Here is a 26,260-nt window from a genome sequence, read left to right as displayed (position 1 = left end):
CGGATTTCGCCAATCGCAGGTTATTTTTAGAACATAACTCCCGGAACCACTGTAAATTACTTTTGGACCAGGGGCGCCCAAGCTGGAGCGCATACTCTGGTCCCCTAGGCTCTGTAATGTTTGGGGAAATTCGAAATTGAACCAACCCAACAAATTTCAAATGGTTTAAGATGGCAATGAAAATTTGGAAATTGCAACCAGCAGAGCCTGAAAAAATATATTTTTTTTAAAATTTTTTTACCAAACACTGACAATTCATATGGAAGTTAAACCTTTAGATATGGGTGTATAGCAGTTAGGTAGTCTGGATTTTCTCATCTGGCTGCACAATAATCCTGATTTGCACGTTACCTGACAGGCAGCGTTCGGTCTCCTTTCCTGCGGTCCATCTCTCTCTGTGGGACAGGATACCAGCGGAAGTTCAGCTTCCAGTTGAACCCACCATATGTCATATCAGAGCCTGCCATGTACTCAAACGTGTCATCGCTGATCACGTCAATGATGGGACACACTACGGTTTTCCTGCCAAACACACAAACAAATGTTATTAGCGGCGCTCTTTCACTGCTTTACCCAAAACGACCTCAACCATCTCAACTAATGAGTTCTGTCCGCCACAGAATGTCCTTTTTTTTGTTTCTGAATTCAGCTGGCAAACACTCAGACACACCTCTCTGTACTCAAACAGATGCAGACGCAAATCAGAGGGGACGTCTCGCTAAACTTGTGTCATCAATCAGCACCAAGCAGCCCACTGTGATGCTAGCCCAGACGATGAGGACGGATCGCACACATACACACAACCACGCACACACACACACAAGCACTGCAGGCTCACTTTCCTTTCCTAAATTCAGCAGACTGAAGCATCGTCGGCTAATGATGCCCCAACAGGCCGCCCTAGGCCAGACAACACAGAAAATCAGCACGCGTGTGTGTGTGTGTGTGTGTGTGTGTGTGTGTGTGTGTGTGTGAGCATGTGAACATGTTTAGAAGAGACGAGGGATGCTCTGCGCATCTTTTAAAGACTCAAAATCAGATAAAAGTGAGTTCACAATTCCATACCCAACAAGTTCTTCATTTCAGGCACAAACGCAGCCTGAGGTGGAACCAAACTACAAAAAATGCAATAAAGCGCTGGGAAAAAACAAATCTTTAAGAGTTATTGATTGCTACGCTCTCTGCAAACCAACTTGCCAAAAGGGTGGAAATGAAAGCGTGTGTGAAAATGAATGGTTTGTTTTTTATGTTCCACCACAAATTGCAGAAATGAAATGAAAGGCATGTGCTGGGTGTAACTTTCTTTTTTTTTTTTTTTGCACCACATGTATGTGTGAAATATCAGTAAACTAGTGGAATGCCATTTCCCAACCACTGGCAATAAATCTGAAAAACAAATAACCAGCAATGAAAATTATTGCAACATCCCAAATAAATAGCAACATACAGTTGAAGTCAGAATTATTCGCCCCCTTTTGATATATATATATATTTTTTTTTAATTTCCCAAATGAAAATTTGGGAATTTTCCAGGTCTCGAGAACTCCCCCGAATTAGGGGTTGCCACAGCGGAATTGACCACCAACTACACCAGCCTATGGTTATGTGGTGAAATCCCAGTACTAAAAACTCATATACTTTAGTAATTTGGTTTATTAAATTCACTTATACTGCATGTCTTTGGACAGTGGGAGAAAACCGGAGTACTATGGAAAAACCCATGTGAGCACAAGTAGAACATGTAAACTCTACACAGAAATGCCAACTGGCCCAGCTGGGAATCGAACCAGTGATTTTCTTCCTGTGAAACAACAGTGCTAACCACTGAGCTGGTGTGCTGCCCTGTGCTGAATTAATCTTGGAAAGTGTGGGAGGAGTAGGGTTGAATGAGGGATTCTTCAAGGTGAAGTAAAGTACGACTAAAGTACGGAAATCTGGTTTCTTATGTTTGTTTGAATTTGTCAGATTGGTAAATTATAAAATAGCTAATGCAGGACCAGCTGTGGTCAATCATGAGCATGTTTTGAATTTTTAGATTGTGGCCAGGGGATGGCGCCGAGAGCCGTGGAAAGGAAATTAGGCCGACCCTTGAGTGAGAATGAGAAACACCTATGGCGCACACTGGCCTTGTTTGTTTGTTTTCAGTTCAACGGCAGTCTCTGTGAGGACCTGCCATCTGTTTGTTTGTTTTTTCTCTTTAATAAATTATTTAAATTTTGTTGGTTCTCCACCTCCTTCTTCCCGATGGCCAGTACGCTGTTTAAAATCATTACATAGATGAAAAAAATTTAGGGAGAAAAAAACGTATATCCCTTATGAGGACCAAGATAATTGTACATGTATTGAACAATTTTGTGTTAACCTGCCATAGAAGAAAATGTTGTTATACAATATTTCTAACCACTAAACCGAGCCTTATTCCTATACCTAACTCTCACAGAAACCTGTTTGCATTTCATTCATTCATTGATTTTCTTTTTTTGGCTTAGTCCCTTTATTAATCTGGGGTTGCCACAGCGAATGAACCGCCTACCTATCAGGCATATGTTTTACGCAGTGGATGCACTTAAATAGTGTACAAACAATTACATCCAATTCATTTGTTTAAAGACAACAGAAATGAGTCATTATAAATTATTTATTAAAACTCAGCACTTGGGAATCTTTTTTTTATTTCACAGGTGGGCCAATTATCTTGTCTTCAACTGTATATTTTGTATTCTAAATTTGTAAATATTTAATTATTTAAATACAGAATTAATAAATAAACCTCCTGCAGAGGTGAAAATGTCAAAGTTCTGGGCTTGGGGTGATTGTCCACTGAAGCATATGTTCCTTTCTGTTGTTGTCAATAGATGTGTTGTGTTTTTTGGACACCAGCAGTTTAGCAAGATGCCAGAGCTACACTTACATCACAGTGTTATGCCCACAGTGGCACCTTCTCCTTTGTCGTTTTTGCTGTTTTTTAACTGAAATAAAAACTATTAGGTTCAGCAAGGAGCACTGGCTTTAAATCAGAAGTATCTGCATATTTTAGCAGCAGTCAGGTTTTACTGATTATGTGAAAAGAATCAAAAAATGACTGATATCCAACATTAGATTCTTGGCAAGATAAGTTAGCTTCCAATTTTATGCTTAAAATGTACAATTATCAATCATAACTTACAAAGTGCTGCATTCCAAAAGTGGTTGTGCTTACTTGTCAAGTTTGATGCGAGAGAGCAGAGGCTCGAGCCAGCCGGTGGTGCACTCACAGTGGGCATCCAGAAAGGTGATCACCTGACCTGTGGAGATTGATGCCCCCTTCAACCGAGCGCGAATCAGGCCTGAGCGCTGCTCCATTCTCACCACCCTCACAGGAACCTCCAACTTCCGCACATAATGCTCCAGCTGCCGCTTTAGGAAGTCTGAGGCACACAGAGGTAAAAAAAATGCATATATTACTTAGACATATTATTCAGCTATAAACAAAATTAAAAGATCACTTGAAAAGTTATAGCTCAGTTATAGTTCAGAGAGTGAGGAAAATGTCATTTTGCTATGGTGATTACATTAGTCATGACTTTTCTTCCTAATTTAAAATACAAAAATGTAAAAAATATACAAAAAAAAAATCCAATTCCCATTTTTGGACAACATAATGGCAATCTTTTTATTTCAGAAGAGAAATTTGTATTAGGTGGAATAACACTGATTTTCAGCCAAAGCTAAACATTTGTTTTCATCAGTTGTCATTTGCTAAACAGTTAACAAAATAAATAAATAACTTGTGTACTTAAATAGTATTTTCATTTGACATTAGGAACAATAAAGACTATTAAATAATAGCAGACCATTAAATAAAACATATATCAGCCTTTTACTTAAACCTATGCTAAGTGATGTCTTAATATAATCCACTGCTGTGTATACAGGCAATATAATGAGGATGTGGGTGCAAGTACATTTATTTATTCATTCATTCATTTATTTATTTTCTTTTCGGCTTAGTCCCTTTATTAATTCAGAGTCGCCACAGCAGAATGAACCGCCAACTCATCCAGCATATGTTTTACGCAGCAGTTGCCCTTCCAGCTGCAACCCATCACTGGGAAACACCCATACAGGCTCATTCACACACACATACACTACAGACAATTTAGCTTACCCAGTTCACCTATACCACCTATATCTTTGGATTTGTGGGGGAAACCAGAGCACCCAGAGGAAATCCACGCGGACACAACATGCAAACTCCACAGAGAAATGTCAACTGACCCCATGTGATAATGTGCATCCAATGTAATAAATAATTCATTCCTTTTCCTTCGGCTTACTTCCTTATTTTTTTAAGGGTCAACACAAGGAACTGCCAACTATTCCGGAATATGTTTTTCGCTGCGGATGTCCTTCCAGCCATAACCCAGTACTGGGCAATATATTAATTTCATTTTAATAATAATAAATGCAAATTTAACCTTTAAAATCTTTAAAATTACATCTTCCACATGTAATAAACATTAAATACATCTCTTGACCAAGAATTAAGACAAAACATTAAACGTTTTGAGGGGCCCATTATAAAGCTTATAAGTCTGGCTCATGAATATTAATTAGGTTATGCAACATTCATAACTTTAACCAACTGTGTGATCATTTGTTTAATGAACTGCCAATGCCTCCAGTCAGATAAGGCTTTTCATTGCTCCTAAAATTCTCTTTTTACGTGGCCGTCTCCGCAGTTAAACAGAGGGGAAAATTTACTGCCTAAAAAGGTGCATGAGGGGGTAAGTTCTTGTTCTTGGTGATGCACAGGAAAGCTTTCTTTAACAATTTTTCCCCACTTCAATCATTAATGAAGTATTGCTCTACATCAGCATCTGCTGTGGGTGGTTCGCTTCCCTCTGCCAGTAACGGCTCTCTGCTCATGTGGATCCACATCCTCAGCTGCTGCTGCAAAACGCTCATCTTCCAGGTACTGCTGTGCCATATCAATGCTTTCTGTTTTGATCAAATAAGCTAGATAAAAGACAGCGAATGGCCTGACACGAAAATCACACTGTGTCCAGGCACATAAAGGTCAGACTGAAACATTGAAGTAATAAAGGCGATGCCTGCGAAACATCAATGCTAATTTACAGTTACATTTATGGAAAACATTAAATATTTATGGGTTCTTAAAGGGATAGTTCATCCAAAAATGAAAATTCTGTCATCATTTTCTTCAATACTTGGTCTATACGAGTTTAAGCTTTTGGTTCGGTTGAGTACAACAAAGATATTTTGAAAAGTTTTGAACACCTGTAATCACAAAGCAAGTAAAACAAATACTGAGTAAGCCAATGGTTACAGGTTTCCAACATTTTTCAAAATTTCTTCTTTTGTGTTTAACAGAAGAAAGAACCTCAAATGTTTGGTTTACATTTATTCAGATGATTAATATAGTCAAATAACTGGAAGTAATGTTTTGATTTGCAGAACGTTCGAGGTTACAGAAGTAACCCTTCGTTCCCCGAGGAGGGGAACGGAAGTGCCATGAATGGGAGGATTCGGATCAGAAGCCGCTTATCTGGAGAGTATTGAACGGGCCAATGAATGAAATTAATTGGCAGCGTAAGCTTGCGCAGGTGTGCGACATCTGCAATTATCTCAGCATATAAGCACACCTGAAGCCAGCAGACGCCATCCTTTTAAGCTGAAGAGACTTTCAAACAGCTAAGGGACAGTCATTATGGCGACGGAATATGGCACTTCCGTTCCCCTCCTCGGGGAACGAAGGGTTACTTCTGTAACCTCGAACGTTCCCCTTCGGTTGGGGAACTTCAGTGCCATGAATGGGAGAATATGGAAAGCGCCATAATGACTGCACCTTACCAACACCCCCGATGAGGAGATAGTCAAGCAAGCGTGACGCACCCACATCATGGGGGGCGCGGTCCTCCAACGTGTCCCTGGCCCTAATTTATCCTACTTCAACAGAAGTTTTACGGATTTAGATATATTTTTTGGGAAGTCGTGAGCATCTAGATAATTCTAGGAAATACGACAGTACGTTGGGAAGCGTGCAATCCCGATAGGGAGGACGCTGCGGAGGCCATCCGTTACCCAAGGGGGGGATAGATGGCAGAATTTACCTATGGACTAGCCCTAAAAAGGGGGAGTACGCATAGCAAAGAGTGGTTAGCGGAGAGGGAAGACACGGGTCCGCCCAGGGGGGGGACTTAACCGTGGCGGAATAAGCATATGGGATCGCCTAGTGGGGATCACGCATAGCAGGCACCTATACCCAAAACGCGGGCTGACCAGCGGGCAGACCTACAACGTAGTGGGCCAGCAAGTGACTCCTCCGCTGAGTCAGTGCTGGGGGCCACGGAGGAATCTGCAGGGCTCACCTGACGGGGAACTTTACTGACAGATAAAAAAGGCGCACGTACCTCCGTGTTAGGGAGAATGGCGCAGCAAGCGTGTTTCAACACCCTACCGAGTTGTCTCCTCAATCACCAAAGGGTTACCTAATACCCTTGAGGAAACCGGCTCCACTCGCAGATTGTAAAACCTTGCAAATGTGTTGGGTGTCGCCCAGCCCGCAGCTCTACAGATGTCTGTTAGAGAGGCGCCGCGTGCACGCGCCCAAGAGGATGCAACGCTCCGAGTGGAGTGTGCACGTACTCCCGGGGGACACGGCTGACCTCGACTCGAATAAGCGAGTGAAATGGCATCCACAATCCAGTGGGATAATCTTTGTTTCGATACGGCACTTCCCTGCTGCCGACCGCCATAACAGACAAAGAGCTGCTCAGATGATCTAAAATTCTGAGTACGGTCCACATAAATGCGCAGAGCGCGAACTGGACAAAGTAAAGAAAGGGCTGGGTCTGCCTCCTCCGGGGGCAGCGCTTGCAGGTTCACTACCTGATCTCTAAAGGGGGTGGTAGGAACCTTGGGCACATAACCGGGGCGGGGTCTCAGGATAACGTGAGAGTAATCCGGCCCGAATTCCAGGCACGAGTCACTGACCGAAAATGCCTCCAGGTCCCCGACCCTCTTGATGGAGGCCAACGCAACCAGCAGAGCTGTCTTCAGGGACAGAAATCTTAGAGATACTGATTCGAGTGGCTCAAAGGGATCGGATCGCAGACTCGTGAGAACGAGGGCGAGATCCCAAGAGGGTATGAGAGGGGGGCGAGATGGATTAATTCGCCTAGCACCCCTAAGGAGCTGGATGACCAGGTTATGCTTTCCCACGGTGCCGCCAGCTACCGCGCTATGATAAGCGGAGATGGCGGCCACGTAAACCTTGAGAGTGGAGGGCGACAGCCTGCTGTCCAACTTCTCTTGAAGGAAAGAGAGCACAACACTAATCTGGCAATTTCGGGGGTCTTCTCTGCGAGAGACGCACCATTCAGTGAATAGACTCCACTTCAGGGCGTAGGCGCGCCTCGTGGAGGGGGCTCTAGCCTGAGTGATGGTATTAACCACCGCAGTCGGTAGGTTACCTAAGTCTTCCTCGCGTCTAGGGACCACACGTGGAGGTTCCAAAGATCGGGGCGAGGGTGCCAGATGGTGCCCTGTCCCTGAGAGAGTAGGTCCTCTCTCAAAAGGATCCGCCAGGGGAGGGCCGTCGCGAGGAGTGAGAGCTCTGATATCCAGGTCCGGTTGGGCCAAAGGGGCGCAACTAGCAGAACCTGTTCCTCGTCCTCCCTGACCTTGCACAGAAACTGCGCGAGCAGGCTCACTGGGGGAAACGCATACTTGCGCATGCCCCGAGGCCAGCTGTGGGCCAGTGCATCCGTGCCGAGAGAGCCCTCGGTCAGGGAAAAAAACAACTGGCAGTGAGCGTTCTCGGGGGAAGCAAACAGATCGATCTGGGCCTCCCCGAATCGCGCCCATATCAGCTGAACAGACTCGGGGTGGAGTCTCCATTCTCCAGGGCGTAACAGCTGTCGTGAGAGCGCATCGGCTGCACGATTGAGCGTGCCTGGGACGTGAATGGCGCGCAGCGATTTCAGCCGCGGGTGACTCCAGAGGAGCAGACGGCGGGCGAGCTGAGACATGCGGCGAGAGCGCATACCCCCCATGCGGTTGATATACGCCGCCGCCGCCGTACTGTCCGTCCTGACCAGCACGTGTTGCCGCTCCAGCACCGGTAAAAAGCGGTGGAGAGCGAGGAACATTGCCAACAGCTCTAGGCGATTGATATGCCAATGCAGCTGGGCACCCTTCCAGAGGCCCGCAGCCGCATGCCCGCAACACACGGCCCCCCAACCCGTGTTGGAAGCGTCTGTTGAAACAACAACATGGCTGGACGCCTGTCCTAGAGGCACACCGGCCTGTAGGAACGAGGGGTCGTTCCAAGGGCTGAGGGCGCGGCGACACAGCGCAGTAACCGAGACCCGGTGTGTGCCCGCGTGCCATGCGCGTCTGGGGACCCGATCGTGAAGCCAGTGCTGAAGTGGTCTCATATGGAGCAACCCGAGCGGCGTGACGGCGGCTGCGGATGCCATATGCCCCAGGAGCCTCTGAAAGAACTTCAGTGGGACCACTAGTTTGCTGTCGAGCTCCCTCAGACAGTTCAGCAACAGGCGAGCGCGTTCCTCGGAGAGGTGCGCTACCATGGTGATCGAGTCCAGCTCCATCCCGAGAAAAGAAATCCTCTGCACGGGGGCGAGTTTGCTCTTTTCTCGGTTGACCTGAAGCCCCAGTAGGCGGAGATGCCGAAGCACCTCGTCCCTGTGCATAATCAATTGCTCCCGCGAGTGGGCTAAAATCAGCCAGTCGTCGAGATAACCGAGTATGCGAATGCCCGCGAGCCGAAGGGGCGCTAGGGCACCCTCCGCGAGTTTGGTGAAGACCCGCGGAGACAGAGAGAGCCCGAAGGGGAGGACCTTGTACTGCCACGCTCGACCCTCGAACGCAAACCGCAGAAATTGGCGGTGGCGTGGAAGAATGGAGACATGGAAATACGCGTCCTTCAGGTCTATGGCTGCAAACCAATCCCGAGGACGAACGCATTGGAGAATGCGCCTCTGCGTGAGCATTCTGAACGGCAGCTTGTGCAGACAGCGGTTCAAAACGCGCAGATCTAGGATTGGCCGTGACCCACCGCTCTTTTTGGGTACGATGAAGTATGGGCTGTAAAACCCACTCTCCATCTCGGCTGGAGGAACCGGCTCGATTGCACCCTTCGCCAGGAGGGCAGCAATCTCCTCTCGCAAGACAGGGGCGGACAGGGGGTTGACCCTGGAGAAATACATGCCCGTAAACTTGGGGGGCCGTTTCGCGAACTGAATCGCGTAACCGAGTCTGATTGTGCGTATGAGCCACCGCGAGGGGCTGGCCCGCGCTAACCAGGCAGGCAGAGCCCTCGCTAATGGAGTCATCGCTACAATCGCTGACGTACCAGCGGTGGGGCAGCGCGGAGTGGGTGTGCTGATCCGGGAAGCACGAGGGTCCCGCGGAAAAGCTGGAGGAGAGCGATTCGCTCTGGCTCCGCACCCTGACTCCGGAGAGGGGGCTGGAGGGCTGAGGGAAGGGAGACCGTCCCCCCAGCGCTCGTGAGCCACTGGCGAAGCACGTAGAGTCTGCGAGCCGGAAGGCAGCGCGTCCCGGACTGGCAGAACTCGTGCAGTCACATCCGGGGAAGGGAAAAAGTGCTCTTTTACTGATGTTTTGGTGGCACTGAAAAGTACCGTTGTTATCGGGGCCCCGCCCTCCAGCAGGGAAAGAGCAAGTTTCCTCTTCTCCGGATGGCCTGTCTCAGGGACGCTTCGCGGTCCGTTTACCGGACTTAACGGCGCCCTGGGCAGGAGGGGCTGCCTGCTTTCGAGGTGAACGCCGCGCCCGCTTGGCCGGAGGCGCAGGCGGGGGCGGGGCAGCACTCGTTGGCGGGCGCCCTCGGCGAGGAACAGCGGAGGTGGATGGCTCGGCGGGCGGAGCGGGCTTACGGCCACGCCGATAGATGACATTGCCCATCGCATCCGACTGCTCTTTCACCGCCTTGAATTCCTGGGTGAATTCACCGACGGTGTCGCCGAACAGGCCAGCCTGGGATATGGGCGAGTCAAGAAAGCGAACTTTGTCAACGTCGCGCATATCGGCCAGGTTTAGCCAGAGGTGGCGTTCCTGAACCACAAGTGTGGACATCGTCCTCCCCAGCGCACACGCGGCGGACTTAGTAGTCCGAAGAGCATAGTCGGTCGCGGTGCGCAGCTCATGTAATAAGCTTGGGTTGGACCCGCCCTCGTGCAGCTCGGCCAGCGCCTGCGCTTGGTAGCGCTGGTAGGTGGCCATCGCGTGCAAAGCAGAAGCAGCCTGGCCCGCAGCCTTATAAGCTCTGGCTCCGAGGGAGGCAGATAACCTACAGGCTTTGGACGGGAGGCGGGGCAAACCCCGCCACGTAGAGGCGCCGCGCGGACAAAGATTGACCGCGATAGCGCGCTCCACTGACGGGATCGCCTCATACCCCCTGGCAGCTCCGCCGTCAAGGGCGGTGAGGGCGGAGGTACTCGCAGCACGGGCAGAGAAAGGTGCCCTCCAGGACTGCGTGAGCCTACTGTGCACTTCCGGGAAGAAGGGGACGAGAGGCTTCGAAGGCTTCGCCTTCTGGTCCTCTACGTAGCACCCATCTAGTCGGTCCGGCCGCGGAGCTGGGGGATAAACCATCTCCAACCCCACGGCCGAAGCAGCCCGGGAAAGCACGGCTAACATGTCCGCTTCAGGATCCGATTTGACAGCGCTCACCTGCCCGGAGGGGGCGAGCGGGTCCGGATCTTCGTCGGACAGTGAAAGCCCACCCTCCGATGCCGCGGAGGACATCTGATCTCCGGTGTCAGCGAGTGTGAGAGCTACCATCTGGTTAGACGGATCACTCTCACCACCCGAAGCTTGGATGGAGCGCCGTGAGGAGCGAGAGGTCCGCGAGCCCGTGGGCGGCGGATTAGCTCCCGCTGAAACCCTCAGATCTGCCCGAGCGCCCGCTGCTTTTTTAGAACAGGAGGCAACTGGGGTGGCTCGCTCTCTTGCGAAAGTTAGCCGCGATCTTAGCTGTGCAACGGTCATGGCATCGCAATGACGACATGAACCGCCCGCGAGCACCGCATTAACATGCTGGACCCCCAAACATGCAATGCAGTGATCGTGTCCATCATCCGGAGACAGGAAACCCCCGCATCCAGAAACGCACAGTCGGAGCGCCATCCTGAAAAGGACGTGCTGCACGACTGTGTTGCTCTTTTAGGAAAGTTGCAACTATACGCACCGCTCTGGAGGACCGGACCCAAAGAACCGCAGGCAAGGGAGTAACCCAGCTCGACCGTCTGCCACCGCGAAGACCCACTCTGGACCGGGAGACACACTCGTTCGCTCTGAAGTGCTGATCAGCAAGAGGAACCCTCATCGACTCACTCAGAAAGGATCTGAAGCGAAAAGGATGGCGTCTGCTGGCTTCAGGTGTGCTTATATGCTGAGATAATTGCAGATGTCGCACACCTGCGCAAGCTTACGCTGCCAATTAATTTCATTCATTGGCCCGTTCAATACTCTCCAGATAAGCGGCTTCTGATCCGAATCCTCCCATTCATGGCACTGAAGTTCCCCAACCGAAGGGGAACTGCAAGTTCTTCAATAAAACAAGAGTTATACAAAGCTGTAATGATCTTAGGCTTGATATTTAATTTTGTTGCTAGCATTTACATTTCTATTTGTTAGATTATCTGATTATTTGAATATGTTAACAATATATTACTTATATTTTGCAGCTGTTTTGTACAGTAAATTTCTTGACTAATTCTTAACATTTGTAAATCAATTGTGCATTTAAAAACACTCAATGGATGCAAACATCTCAACTGTACAGTATATCTTTTAAAAGTAACTATTTCAGTACTGTTGGAATGACAAATCATTATTAAACTATGTGTTCAACATAATTTTCAATGTGACAGTGTACTCTGTAAATAATTCTTGATGTAAATTATGGCTATACGTGTCATGGTCCTGACCTGACAGTCTTGTCCAAGGGTCACCAATCCTGGTCCTGGAGGGCCGGTGACCCTGCAGTGTTTAGGTCCAACTTTCCTCAACACAACACACCTGCCTGGGTGTTTCAAGTATGCCTAAGAACTTGATTAGCTGGTTCAGGTGTGTTTGATTAGGGTTGGAGCTAAAATCTGCAGGACACCAGCCCTCCAGGAACAAGTTTGATGACCCCTGGTCTTGTCTGTCCTGTCAGTGTTCAATGTTTCTCTGTTTGTTCTGGGCTTGTTTTCATGGCTTTGCCTTCATTTGTGTGTGCCATGTTCTCCTCTTACCTTTCCTCCTTGTTTTCAGTTACTCCGCTCTCTTATTTAGACCTTGTTATCCTGATTGTTTTCACCTGTTTCTTGTGTGTTTTGTTTCATATATTGTGCTGTGTGTTCTAATTTCTTTGGTGGTTCATTCCATGTGAACTTGTATTTGCTTATCTTGTATCTTATCCTTTTATCCTTCCACTGTATTTTGTCTTGTCTGTTCTTCTAGTTCTTTTGTTTCTTTATTTATAATTTGTAGCTACTTAACTATTTTCTTTGGTTTGTTCCTAGTGTTTACTTGATTTTGTTCTAATCTTTGTCTTTGTTTTGTTAATGGTAGGCAAAGCGAGGCTTCATGAAACAATGTGTCGAAATGTGTCGAAAATGTGAAAATGTGTCGAAGCTTCGAAATGTTTCGAAACACTTGCGCTTCTGGATCTCGACACTGTATCGAAACGGCAGCTTCACGTCAGCCATCCCTATCTTTTATCCTTATAACCATTTTTGTTTCATTTTCCTGTCAATCCCAGCCTTGAATTAGTAATGGGGTACATGACTAGCTAGTGTGTTTCTCATAATGATAAAGTTGCGGTGACCTGTTATTGTGAGTTTTTGTTATTTCCATTTTATACGGTTCCTTTTACAGCATCGATGTTGTAATGAAATTCAAATACAATCAGTTTAACGGATTTTGGCATTGATTTAGTTGCTGAAGCGTAAAATCAGACAAAAAGCCGTTTGCTCGCACTCGCCTGTCAGAATCGGCAGACTAGCGTAGAAGCTCCATTGAATATACTGGGATAAAATAAATGCTCATATTATAAAGACATGGCAGGGAAAATGTAATCTAATGCAGTGCTTCTTGTACAATCTGAGACCCACTTTATATCAGATATCACTCAACCAGAGGAGATCGCTGATTTTTTTAAAAACAGACCTTAAACGCTCAGATTTTGCATTGGCATACAATTCACCGGAAATTATTAGCCCAGGTTACTGGCAAATTAAAAGTCCTATTAGCATGCTTCGGCATATAACTTATTGATTATTAGTTGTCTTTTTGATTGTTTTTATTTCTCTCTTTAAAATTCTAGAAGTCTTTATTTCAGTTTAGTCCATTTTGCCTAGTCAGTGTAGTTTCATTTCTACTAGGATATATATTTGTTAGTTCTGGTTTTGACCCCTGTTGCTCCTACTTCTGGCTGGCTGTTTATTTGGGTTCCATCTTGACTCTACCACTGGCTTCCTTGTGTTATTGCCCTTACTGTTTGGACCTTGTCATTTCTTTGTCTGTATTCTTGTGCTTAATTCCGTCAATAAATACCTTTTGTTTTGTTCAGTCTTGATTTGAATGAGCCTAACGTTGGAGCACATCTGATAATTTCTGGAAGCTGATTCCAGCAGCGAGGGGCGTAGTAGCTGAAAACAGATTCACCCTGTTTTGACTGAACTCTTGGTATTTCTAGTTTATTTGATCCTAATGATCTAAGTGATCTATTAGGCTTGTATTCAGTTAACAAATCTGTGATGTTTTGAGGTCCTAGGTCATTTAGTGATTTATAGACAAGTAATAACACTTTAAAATCTATTCTGAATGTAACTGGGAGCCAGTGTAAAGACCTGAGGACAGGTGTGATGTGCTCTGATTTTCTGGTTCTGGTCAGAATCCTGGCCGAAGCATTCTGGATGAGCTGCAAGTGTCTGACTGTCTTTTTGGGAAGGCCCATGAAGAGGCCGTTACAGTAATCCACCTTGCTGCTGATAAAAGCATGAACAAGTTTCTCTAAGTCCTCACTGAAACAAGGCATCTAATTCTTGCAATGTTTTGAGATGATAGTATTCTGATTTACTGACTGCTTTGACATGACTATTGAAACTCAGATCTCCCTCCAGAGTCACACCAAGATTCTTGACCTTATTTTTTGTTGCATTACAACAAGATATGCCAAGGTATGCATTCACTTTGAGAACCTCATCTCTGTTCCCAAATGCAATGACCTTAGTTTTCTTTGTTTAACTGAAGAAAGTTTTGGCACATCCAACTGTTAATTTCATCAATGAATTGGCAGAGGGTGTCAATGGTGCTGTAGTCAGGCAGTAAGGCTAGGTAGATCTGAGTGTCATCAACATAGCTGTGCAAGAGACTAAACCAGATCCAAGTTACTATTTTACAAGTGGTCTGATAACAAAGTAAAGCCCTAATTATAGCTTTAAATTGCCAAGCACGAATAGACATTGACAACCTTAGTATTATCTGATGTCTTCCACATGATGTTACATGTTGTATGCAGCTGATGTGAACTGTAAAAGAGTTTATGCTAGAGGCAAGACAATAAGTTGCCAGTCTGGGAGTTTTTCCCAATGAAAAAACAACTGCAGTGTATTCTTTTGCTGTAGTTAAGAGATAGTTCATACAAAAATGATAATTTACTTACAATCTACTCACGTTCAAAGCAATATTAGTTTTTTTTCTTCCATTAAACACAGAAGGTATTTAAAAAACTGAAAACTTGTAATAATAGACATCCATAGTTGGAGAATCAAATACTATGGTAGTCAATGGTTATAAGTTTTCAACATTTTTCAAAAAACCTTCTTTTGTGTTTAATAGAAGAAAAGCACTCATAAAGGTTTGAAACAAGCACTAGTATGAACAAGTATGAAACAAGGGTGAGTAAATGATGACCAAATTTTCATTTTGGGGTGAACTACCCCTTTAAAGTTTTAAAATAAATCCGTAGCTTTCCTTTTGTTTTTATAATCAGGTTTGGAAAAAGTAACATCGTTTTTGTTATATAATTGTCTAACATATGTAACATGATTATCTTGTACCAAATATAAAGAGTTATAATTTGTTGGTATTGACATGTCTGTGCAATACAGTCTACAGAGGCTTTATCTGCTCTCTCATGCTTTATTTGAGGCGTGATATGTGGAACAGAACAGAACGCTCTGAACTACAAAGGCAGCAGGAGCACAGCAATGATTTCTAATGCCAGCGACCCCCAGAAACACTCCAGAAGCGGAAAATAGTTTCACATACAGCCCAAAAAGGGCCTATTTTTTGATTAGGGATGCACTGAATATTTGGCTGCTGAAAATTATCAGCCAAAAACCAAAAATGTCATTTTCGCAAATAATTTTCAGACACTTAAAATTTGTAAAAAAGGCAATGCTGCACCACATTTCCCAGCAATTTCCAATGTGCTGGTTTCACTCTGCCTCCAACTGTAATGAAATAAAAAATAAAAAAAACTTTGTAGTAAAGCAGCTTTCATGCTGGACACATTCATTTCATTGTCATGCAAAGTGCTGTTTGTACTGTTGTTGTGCTGAACAACAAAAGCAGAGTAGCACATACAAGACAGTTAAAGTTCCAAATAGCTTAGTATTCAGCTCTTTGGATATTCAGAAAACCATACTTATCTATGCATGAACCGCACATGCTCACCCGAAAACAGTTTTCCACTAAAATAATGAACCAACAAGGCATTTCTACACAAGGCATTTTTTTCTAATTTTGTAAATTACAAAGTATTTTACTGTAGGACAGTTATGTAGTATGTAAATACAGTGTTTTGCTGTAATTAATTCACATTAAGTTACTGGCAAACTGCTGCCAGTAAGTTACTACAGATTATACAGGAAATTGCTAATTGTGTATGTAATTATTTCTGTTGCTTGCAATAGCACTACTGTACTGTCATGGCAATGTCTCGACTTGTTCAGTGTCAATAAAATATTGTGATTTTATTGGCTTGTGGTTTTTTGGCTTCCTATTTGATTGGTTACTGTTGCTCTGCAAAAACACTTTCAAAACGCTATTTGGCAGTAAGGTGTTTATGTTCCTCTGTGTCGAGTTTCTTAGCTGGAGTTCTGTTTTTCTGTTGTGGCTTAAACTTGCTCATTTTGACGCAAGAACCGGCAGACGTGCAACAACTTTAATCATAAGGTAAAACAAAACTTCCATACGGAGCTCCCTCATGGGACTCCACACTTGTAAACACTCGCTCCATCGGACTACCAAGCCGACCAATCACAGAGCTTGCTCTATGCGATGATGCGACGTGTAGTTAAATTTTTTGAGAGGTGCACGTCAGCGACGCCAACTGCCAATGTGAGGGCTATGCGTCCACACATAAGCTGCGTCATAGCATTCGCGTGCCCTTGACGCAGACGTATATATCAGTTTTTAAAAACTTATTCCTCAGGTTTTTCCAAACCTTAAATAAAAACTTTCCTCCTTTTCCACGGCTGTTGCAATTTCTAATCAAGAATTATTGATCATCATGTTATCTCTATAATCAAGGATCATAAAGATGTCTGTACAGTCATCCTGTTTCAAACAAAATCTCTTTAAAGTTGCTCATATTCAACTCAAATCAAACAAGGCGCACGCACTGTTTACTTGAGTCTCAAAAAATGCAGTTTGACTGCCACTTAAAATAATGTTGTTCGCACCCAAACCGAACATCCGCCAACTCAGGGAATTTGAAACGTCACATTCGCCACGCGCCCTCAAGCGAACAACAGACGCGTCAAGTATAAACCAGGTTTAAGAAGAAACAATCTTTAACCTTTTTAAATATTCAATAATAAAAAGCAAATTATTAAAATACGTATAAACTAATTTGAAGAGAAGGCAAAAATAATCTAATACCTGATTCTGTACCAGAAAAACATTTTCTTTCAGTCTAAAAAATATCTTCACACTTTCGCTTTGAAAACACTGATGCTGACTGATCACAGTGCCCCTCTGTTCAAACAATATATCACAATTTGTTTAACATTTCTACCTGTTTGAATCAGCACATATTTTAATCGATTTTCAACCAACTATTGGTAAATCGTTACATCCCTACCTGTAAGAAAAAACATTTTCAAAAGATACCGCCCCAATGACAGGTTTTGTACCTTCATTTCCAAGAGTTATTAAGTTTAATTTAAAAAGTTTTTTAAAAAATATATATTTTAATAAAATAATAACTAATTACTACAATAGATTTTTGGTTTCAGTTTCGACCCAGAATTTTCATTTCGCTGCATTCCTAGTATTCATTATCTACTGATCTAGTGTCTCTCTAACTCCATTACACACATACAGTTGATAACACAAGCTCCATTCACCAATATTTCCACCTCAACAAACAAATATGTCACATTATGCAAATGTAATGCATAACGAACTTCGTTCCATGTTGTTTAAAGGCAAATGGATGCTGTTCTCAAATAAACACTCGTCACTCTCGGGCTGCACGCGAGTAAATCTTTGCACGCGTAAATCAATATCCTGCCGTTTTCCTCTAGTCGTTTAAGTGGAAATGAAGAAGAGGAAGAGAGAGTGGGTGGAAAGAAAAAGAGGGAGAGGAGGAGAACGAGAGAGGACATCATTAGAGGACAAAATTGAGCGGCAGGAAGATGAGAGAAAGAATTTGGGTCTTTATCTCTCCACAGGAGCGGCAGATTAGCACAGATGAGGGAGGAGGGAGGCTGGCAGCTATTCTTATGCAGGACGTGACCTGCGCAGTCAATCTATTACTGAATGAACTAGCGCATGTGTGTATGTGTGTGTGTGTGTGTGTGTGTGTGTGTGTGTGTGTGTGTGTGTGTGTGTGTGTGTGTGTGTTTGTGTGTGATAGAGCGAGGAGCAGAAAAAGAAGACATCCATGTGTCTTTTTTGCATCTGTCAAAATGTCGCAATGGTTAGACAGGAGAGTGTGTGCGTGTTTGTATGCGAGTGCTTCAATGGTGCTTCAAAGCGCTCTTGGATGAACACTCTGTCAACGTCTCTGCAGTCTCTCACTCACAGACTGAATTCTGATGGGGCTACTGTAACTCCAGCTGTGCTTTTTTATGGCGGGAACTGTCCATTGACTTTGACAGATTTGATATTTTCAAAAACACTACCTCTAATCTTAAAATGATAGTTCACCCAAACATAAACAATCGCACCTTCATGTTCAAAACCTGTTTGACTTAATTTAGTTTAGAGAAACACAATGTTTTTACACACTGTAAAAGAATATATGATCAATTTGTTTTAAGGCATCAATTAGTTCTTAGCATGTTTTAGGTCATTGTAATTTATCAAATTAATACCAAGTTCAGACTGAATGATTTTTAAAGTATTCGTGTCACAGATGTTTTCACACTGCATGACTATCTGTGCTAGTGTTTTGTCGCTGCTTTACACTGCTGCTTTTACACTGCTGAATTTACACTGCAAGATGGATCAGCGACAGAGGGTTTCACACTGTATGACTTTAAAATAGGAAAAATCACCGACAACTTTGTCCAAACTACGTCTCACAACCAAAAACACGTAGTATATATTTTGATATTAACTACAAAACAAGAAAGAAGCCTTTAATTGGGTGGGAAGTGTACATATTTGCTCACCTGGGTTTAAAGAGAATTAGTAATTTCTGCTCAAAGACTTGCTCAAAACTTTTTTTTTTCGACCAGGTTGTGGTTTTGCTCAGATGACATGTCAAACAGACACGGGTGCTCCAGCCAAAATTCTGCTAGTTTTCCCTCTATTTCTTGGGTCCAAATAAACTGAAATTGAACACTTGTAACTTCTCCCCCAACCTCCCGCTGGCCTGCAGGTACCCAAACTAGTAAATGTTGCTCCCTCATTGGCTGTAGGTGATCGCTGATGTTATTTTCAGTCAAAAGTCATTTTATCTAGCATGATTTAAATTGGCGACAGCTCCAGATATTTAGCACGCCAAATATCTCACGGGCATCGGCGACTCATTGGCAATTCTTTCAGATCTCGTCTTTGATGGTTCACACTGTGTGATTGTCACTTGCTTGCACGAGCACCAATTTGCCTGTGATTTCAGGCATTTGTCTGCGATTTCTCAAAACCTGTCGGTGAGTCAAAACCAAGGTTAAAATCATGCAGTCTGAGCTCAGCATAAGATGTTAATGTTCTAACTTAATTTTTATGAGTTTTGTTGTAAGTTGTTTTAAGTCAGTTTTCCATAATATAAGTTCAAAGGATCCATATGGTTAATTTGATTCAGCTTAAAAACTTAAGGCAACCAGGATTTTTTTTACAGCGCAGTACAATAAAAAGATACAGATATATAATCTCAAAGTACTTTGTGGGGATTTTACATTTTGGCACATTACTGGTTAATTCATAAGAGATTGTAAAACCTCATCAGTATGTATTGGTATACATTTTGTGTGTTTTTTCAGTAAAATAAAAAGTGCAGATGTTCCAATATAATTTCAATGTACTTTGTCAGGGTTTTATATTTTGGCATTACTGGTTAATTCATATGAAATTGTACAACATCATTCACATGCTTTTTACTACAATCTGCTCACATCAAAGTGATTTGTTAGGGAATGACTTACGTTAAAGCTTTTTAAAATAGAAATCATAAATGTTCATACTTATTCATAGAAGGCATTAATTCACTAAAACATAAACCTGTTATATTTTCCATGTTATCAGGAAAAATTTGTTCCATTTCATAGGCATGAGATGGTGGCCGATAGTGTCAATAGTGTATTGATGTATAAAGCAGCAGCTCAAACAGAAATCACTTTCAAACCCAGCAGCATTAAGTTAGTCAATGAGGCAAGTTCAGCTTAAAGCTGAAACAAAATCTGTGTTTGCAAATCCTTTATATTTAAGCTAAATTCTATGCTATGTCTATCAGTCGCTTGATTTCAGTGAGAAATTTTTTAACAAAGATAAGAGTAACTGCATATTTGGGCTCCAAAAAGTACAATGGATCTAACTGATCTTACTTGGTTGGACAAAACAGTTTAAACTTCTTTAAAATACTTCCATTTGAGCTGCAGAATAGAAAATCGAATAGGTTTGCATTAACATGCAATAATGATGATATAAAAATGTCAAGTAAATGTATTGTGTGTTTAGTAACTCTTTACACGCAAGAGATATCTCAGTAGTTGAATGACAAAAGTTCCCTGCCACTGACAATCCACGTTTTAGATGTATTACGGTAAGGGAAACCTTAGAGCAAACTCAGAATGAGTCACAGGACTTCTGGATCTCCAGGGTGCTAATTACAAAGATGATGAGCATAGATCAGTCATACACTGTAAAAAAACGAGAAAATGTAGATCAGATCATATGCGAAAATGTATAAAGCTACAAGAGCAGGTATTGATGGATCATTGAGCATTTTGATTTTGTCTTTCTGACAAAAAAGGTGTCTCACAAAAATTTAGTCAGAGTGATATCAAAACAGTATGAATGTACACACACCTGCCACTTTATTATTAATTCATAAAAACACATCCAATTTGTCAATTTAAAACACGATTCGTAAACAATTAGGTACACCTGTCTAACTGCTCTTTAACGCAAATTTCTAATCATGACAATGATTTTACAGTACTCAAATGGCCTCCACAGTCACCAGATCTCAATCCAATAAAGCACCTTTAGGATTTGGTGGAACCAGAGATTTGCATCATGGATGTGCAGCCGATAAATCTGCAGTAACTACGTGATGCTATCATATCAATATGGACCAAAATCTTTGAGGAATATTTCTAGTAAATTGTTGAATCTATGCCACAAAGGATTAAGGCAATTCTGAAGGCAAAAGTGAGTCCAACCCAGTATTAGTAAGGTGTACCTAATAAAGTGGCTGGTGAGTGCACGTGTAACTCTGTGTACTGTATGTGATACGCCGGTTTGGTAATACTATAATGTGGTTGTATGGGCTTAATACAATGGAGTTAAACTTTAATCAATAATATCTCACCTTAGAATGATAAGGTCTTATCTGACAATTTTGTCAAAATTTAGTTAGACATATTCTTATTAAATGACAACTTATTGACATTGTTTTTTTTAAAAACGTTTTAAGACTTTTTATTTAAAAAAACAAAAACAAATGTTATACACATACTGTTTGCTTATATAGAATGCCAAAACTTTGAAGCTTAATATCTTAAAATCATTCAGAATGCAGATGGAACCTTATAATTCCAAGGTCACTGAAAAATAAGATACTGAAAAAAAAGGTATTTATAACTATTTAGGTGTTGAAAAGAACATTTCAAAAACTCTCCATGGCCACAAAACCCTCTCAGACCCCAGAGGGTTAAAACTGCAATAATACTTGGTTTACACGGTGTAGGCAAATCCTGACACACACACAAGCACAAACTGTAAGTTACTAATGTTAGCCTTTAACTACAATGGTGTGAAAAAAGCACAAGTTCTGTAATCCTATATTCAACATACACATGTGCAATATGACCTTACACACATGCTCAAAATAGCCCAGGGAAGACACACATAAACATACCTGTAAAACTGCTAATGAGAAAAAAGATGCATCTAAGCAGCATTACTTCAAATTCAAACCATGTATCTGATAACAGAAAGAGAAACCTTGAAAGAAAGAGATAATCGATACGGCAGGAAAAAAAGGACCAAGGAAGAATAGAGGATAAAGCGTTTTTCTTAGTGTGTCCTTCAGATAAATTGTGCTCTTCTGAAACTGTAAGGTCAGCGTTTCCAATGAATGAAGCTTTAAAGTGAACAACAATTTGCTGATATAATATAGAGCTAGTCTGTTTTATGTTTTAAACTACCACACACTATACAATTCCTTTTGTAATAGCCCTTTGCTAGAATAACCAAACTTTAGATCTAAAAATTTGGTTATGTAAAAACTAGTAGTGCTTAAGTTATAAGGCTGTATATATATCCACAGCATAAATCTGTCTAATTTATGATTAAAAAAATGCCAGCTGTGTTTGCCAAATTGCTTTTTTTAATGTTAAATATGATATACATACATTTTATATACTGTATACCTTTATAAATATGTTTTTATACGGTCTATACATTTACATGGCATGCATATTAATAATTTAGGCTACATTTTCCCACAACACAAACAACTGAATAAAACACACTGCATTTTATCACAACACAAACAATTTACAAAAACGCATTGCATTTTGCAATGCAAACAAATTTTTTAAACGTACTACATTTTCCCACAACACAAACAAGTTAATGAAACGTGCTGCATTTCCTCACAACGCAAACAAATGTATTAAACGCACTACATTTTCCCACGACAAAAACAAATTAATGAAATTTACAAAAACACTTTGCATTTTCCCACAATGCAAACAAACTAATAAAACGTTCTGCATTTTCTCACAACATAAACAATTTACAAAAACACTTTGCATTTTCTCAAAACGCAAAACAATTTTCAAAAACATGTTGCATTTTCCCACAATGCAAACAAATGTATTAAACGCACTACATTTTCCCACAATGCAAACAAATTAATAAAATGCATGGCACTTTCTCAAAACCCAAACAATTTACAAAAACGCACTGCATTTTCTTACAACGCAAACAATTTACGAAAACGCGCTGCATTTTCCCACAATGCAAACAAATCTTCACCTTGGAATTATCAACACAATCTCACGGCAATTCGTAACTTTTTCATTTAGTGGCTAATTCGTATGAATTCGTACGATCTAATTCGTACAATTTAGTACGATTTGCTCATCCCCCAATGACGGTTGGGGTTAGGGGTGGGGTTAGGTGCCACGCCTCCTTTTTAAAATCGTACCATTTCGTACGACTGAACTCGTATGAATTCGTACGAATTAGCCACTAAACTGGCAAAACGTAAAATACTTACGTTTTCTCGTGAGATCAGGCTGGAATTATAAGGTTCTATCTGCGTTGTGAATGATTTTGACATATTGATCTTCAAAGTTTTTGCATTCCATATAGCAAACAGCATGTGTGTAACATTTGTTTTTAAATAAAAAGACTTAAAATGTGAACAACTTATTAAAAAAATCCCATAATGTAAATTATTTGCCATTTAATAAGAATATCAATAACTCAATTTTGACAAAAAAGTCAGAAAGAACCTTATAATTCGAAGGTGACGAAATGTATTAAACGCACTACATTTTCCCACATTGCAAACAAATTAAAATGCGCTGCATTTCTCACAACACAAACAATTTACAAAAAATGCACTGCATTTTTCCACAATGCAAACAAATTTATTAAACACACTACATTTTCATAAATTGTTTTCATTGTGAGAAAATGCAGCACGTTTTTTAAACGTGTATGTGTTGTGAGGATTTGCAGCACGTGTGCTGTCAAACGAATAAAGATCTTCTCTTAATTTGCTAGTGCTATTTGCTAGTGCTTTTGTAATTGCATGTGTTTTCTTAAATTGCAGCATGTTAAGCTCTCTCAGCCACCGTACATTGTTACAGAGACAAAAACAAAAGCATGTGGGGATCAGAAACAATAGAACGCTATACTATTGGTTCGTATAAAGCATAATTAGTACTCACAAACAGCTAATCCACAAGTAGAGAAACATAAATAAGAACTTATTAGTTTCATTCAAAAAACTACTAAATATTAACATGGTAACACACACGAAATTAAAACAATGCATTAAACATCCTTTAGAAACATTAGATGCAACATAAAACTCTAATAGTAATGTAATGTAGTGTGGAGTAATTGTCAACAACAACAATGACGACAACCAAAAAAAACAAAAAAACATATACAGTTGAAGTCAAAATTATTAGCCCCCCTTTGAATTTAAAAAAAAAAAAAAAAAAAAAAAATATATATATATATATATATATATATATATATATATATATATATATATATATATATATATATATATATATATATATATATATATATATATTTCCTAAATGATGTTTAACAGAGCAGACATTTTAGGGACAAAATGATTAGCCCCTTTAAGCTAGTTTTTTTTTTTTTTTCGATAATTAGCCTAATTACCCTAACCTGCCTAGTTAACCTAATTAAACCAGTTAAGTCTTTAAATGTCACTTTAAGCTGTATAGAAGTGTCTTGAAAAATATCTGGTCAAATATTATTTACTGTCATCATGGCAAAATTAAATAGGGGGTGAATAATTCTGACTTCAACCATAGGTCAAGTGTCATACAGGGACCAAGTGTCATACAGGGAATTCTGGAAAAGTCAAATTATGGTTATTCACCATATATATATTAAGGAAATAATTTTCTCTAAACCATTTTTACAGGTTTTTTACAATTAAAATCACAGCCATTTTTTACAGCAACATGGGTTTGAAACAGTGAGCAGTAAAGAACTCAAATTGAACGTTTTCTAAAAGAGATGTGTGTGTGTGTGTGTGTTTTATATAAGTTTGTGTGCATGTTCATGTCACGTCATGGCAGCGCTGTCAGCAGTTTTGTTGGCAGCTGTCTGCATTTGTGAGTGAATGTCCACCTCGAGCTGGGTCACATGGAGCACTCATGCAGGGCTTTCAATGATGCTGGAGGGCAAAAGAGGTCATAAACGCAGAGGTCAGAGCCACTCGAGAGCAGCTGCCATTGGGACCAGTGCTAACGTGAGGCCTGCCTGACACATTTCTACAGTCAGCTGCAACACTCCTGACCTCTGCGCTCACTCAGAGTTGCTGGTGAAAATGGAACTGCATGTGTAAGAACACTTGACTCTTATCTCTCAAGAGAATACTGTATATCAATAACTATGTTTTCATTCAAAGATACGAGTTAAAAGCCACTGTCAGTCTTTCTTAAACTTAATAAATTACCTGCACTTCAGCGATGGTGACAAAACGCAGCAAAAGCACAGTGGCTTTTGGAGATGTGAAACTGCTCTTTGGGAGCACAGCCGTTAAAGACAGTTCTGGGAGGTAATAATACTGAACCACTTTAATGACTTGGGCTAAGACATTTCAGAATGACCAAAAGCAGCCAGATGTTGTGAAATGTGTTCGATTCACTGTTTTTTCCATTAAATGCTAATTTATACTTCTGCGTCGAGAGCACCCATATGGTCCGGTGCAGCCTTCGCAGTAAAACAATACCCGCGAAGAAACTCGACACAGAGAGAAAACCCCTGCAGTCAGCTACCATTTCGGAAGTGTTTTTGCAGAGCAACAAAAACAGAATGGAGGAATGCAGAAGTATAAATGAACGACTACGCGCAAGTCATGTGTCATGGATAACAACAATCACTTGACACAGAAATATAAACTAGCCTTAATACAATAAATTCCAGCATGCGCATCAACAAAAAGTCATGTGATTTTGTTTTAACAGATCATATGATGATAAAAATGGCAGCAATAGAACAATGTATTTCCATCTCTTAGTTTTTGCACATTTTATTTTTTAATGCATAAAAAAGTTTATCCTACTCAGCTGTGCGCATAACTTTTTTTATGTATATTATCTAAATGTATGGGCACCTTGGCATTTTTTATTATGTATTCACAAAATAAATAAAAAAGGTCAAGTAAAGTCAAGTCAATGATTATTTAAAAAGTGCTTCAAAGGTGCTCTATAATGAAAATCTGGCTGTACCAAGGCATAGTAGAGTATGAAACGATCAGTATATGGAAATGGGCATACTGTGAGCTAGAGATCTGCATGGGACTTAATTTTGAATCCCGCTCCCGCCAGGTTTTAGTCCGAACCCGACTGCTCCCGCTTATATTCACCATTTGTTGTCCCGCTGCCCGACCCGCACCGTTTCCTACCCGCCACACCCATTCCTGCTAAGGTGCGGGGGGAGAACAAAACCAAACACCACCCAGCTATACAGAGTCCAGACAGCCTATAAAAACTGTCTGTTTAAACACACACACACACACACACACACACACACACACACACACACACACACACACACACACACACACACACACACACACACACACACACACAGATAAACCAAGCAAGCCAAGTAAGTGACACACACGCAGATAGCAACATCAGGCTCTCTGACAGTCACACACACACACACACACACACACACACATAGCAAAAAATTCTCATGTCATGTAAATTCTCTGAGTGTAAAACCCCGGTGGACAACGGGCCAATTAGAAGACAAAACAAACTGTGACGAGACTCACAGACCTCGCCCTCCTCATTTGCATAGAGGCCTA

At 41.8% G+C, this 26,260-nt stretch overlaps 1 protein-coding gene across 4 annotated transcripts in view; it reads right to left on the bottom strand.

The window, feature by feature from the left end:
• Positions 1-26,260, bottom strand: part of galnt1 (UDP-N-acetyl-alpha-D-galactosamine:polypeptide N-acetylgalactosaminyltransferase 1) — a 237,148-nt gene that overhangs the window by 35,219 nt on the left and 175,669 nt on the right. For all 4 annotated transcript variants that reach the window (XM_073926065.1, XM_682380.9, XM_073926067.1 and 1 more), the window contains 2 exons: positions 3,200-3,407; positions 352-522 (listed from right to left, as the gene is read on the bottom strand). In XM_073926065.1, the coding sequence (XP_073782166.1) occupies positions 352-522; positions 3,200-3,407 (379 nt within the window). The remainder of the gene's footprint in view (positions 1-351; positions 523-3,199; positions 3,408-26,260) is intronic.

Source organism: Danio rerio, chromosome 16 (genome assembly GCF_049306965.1).
Source record: "Danio rerio strain Tuebingen ecotype United States chromosome 16, GRCz12tu, whole genome shotgun sequence".
In the NCBI taxonomy this organism is placed as follows: Eukaryota; Metazoa; Chordata; class Actinopteri; order Cypriniformes; family Danionidae; genus Danio; species Danio rerio.
This window is presented reverse-complemented; position numbering and strand designations above follow the sequence as displayed.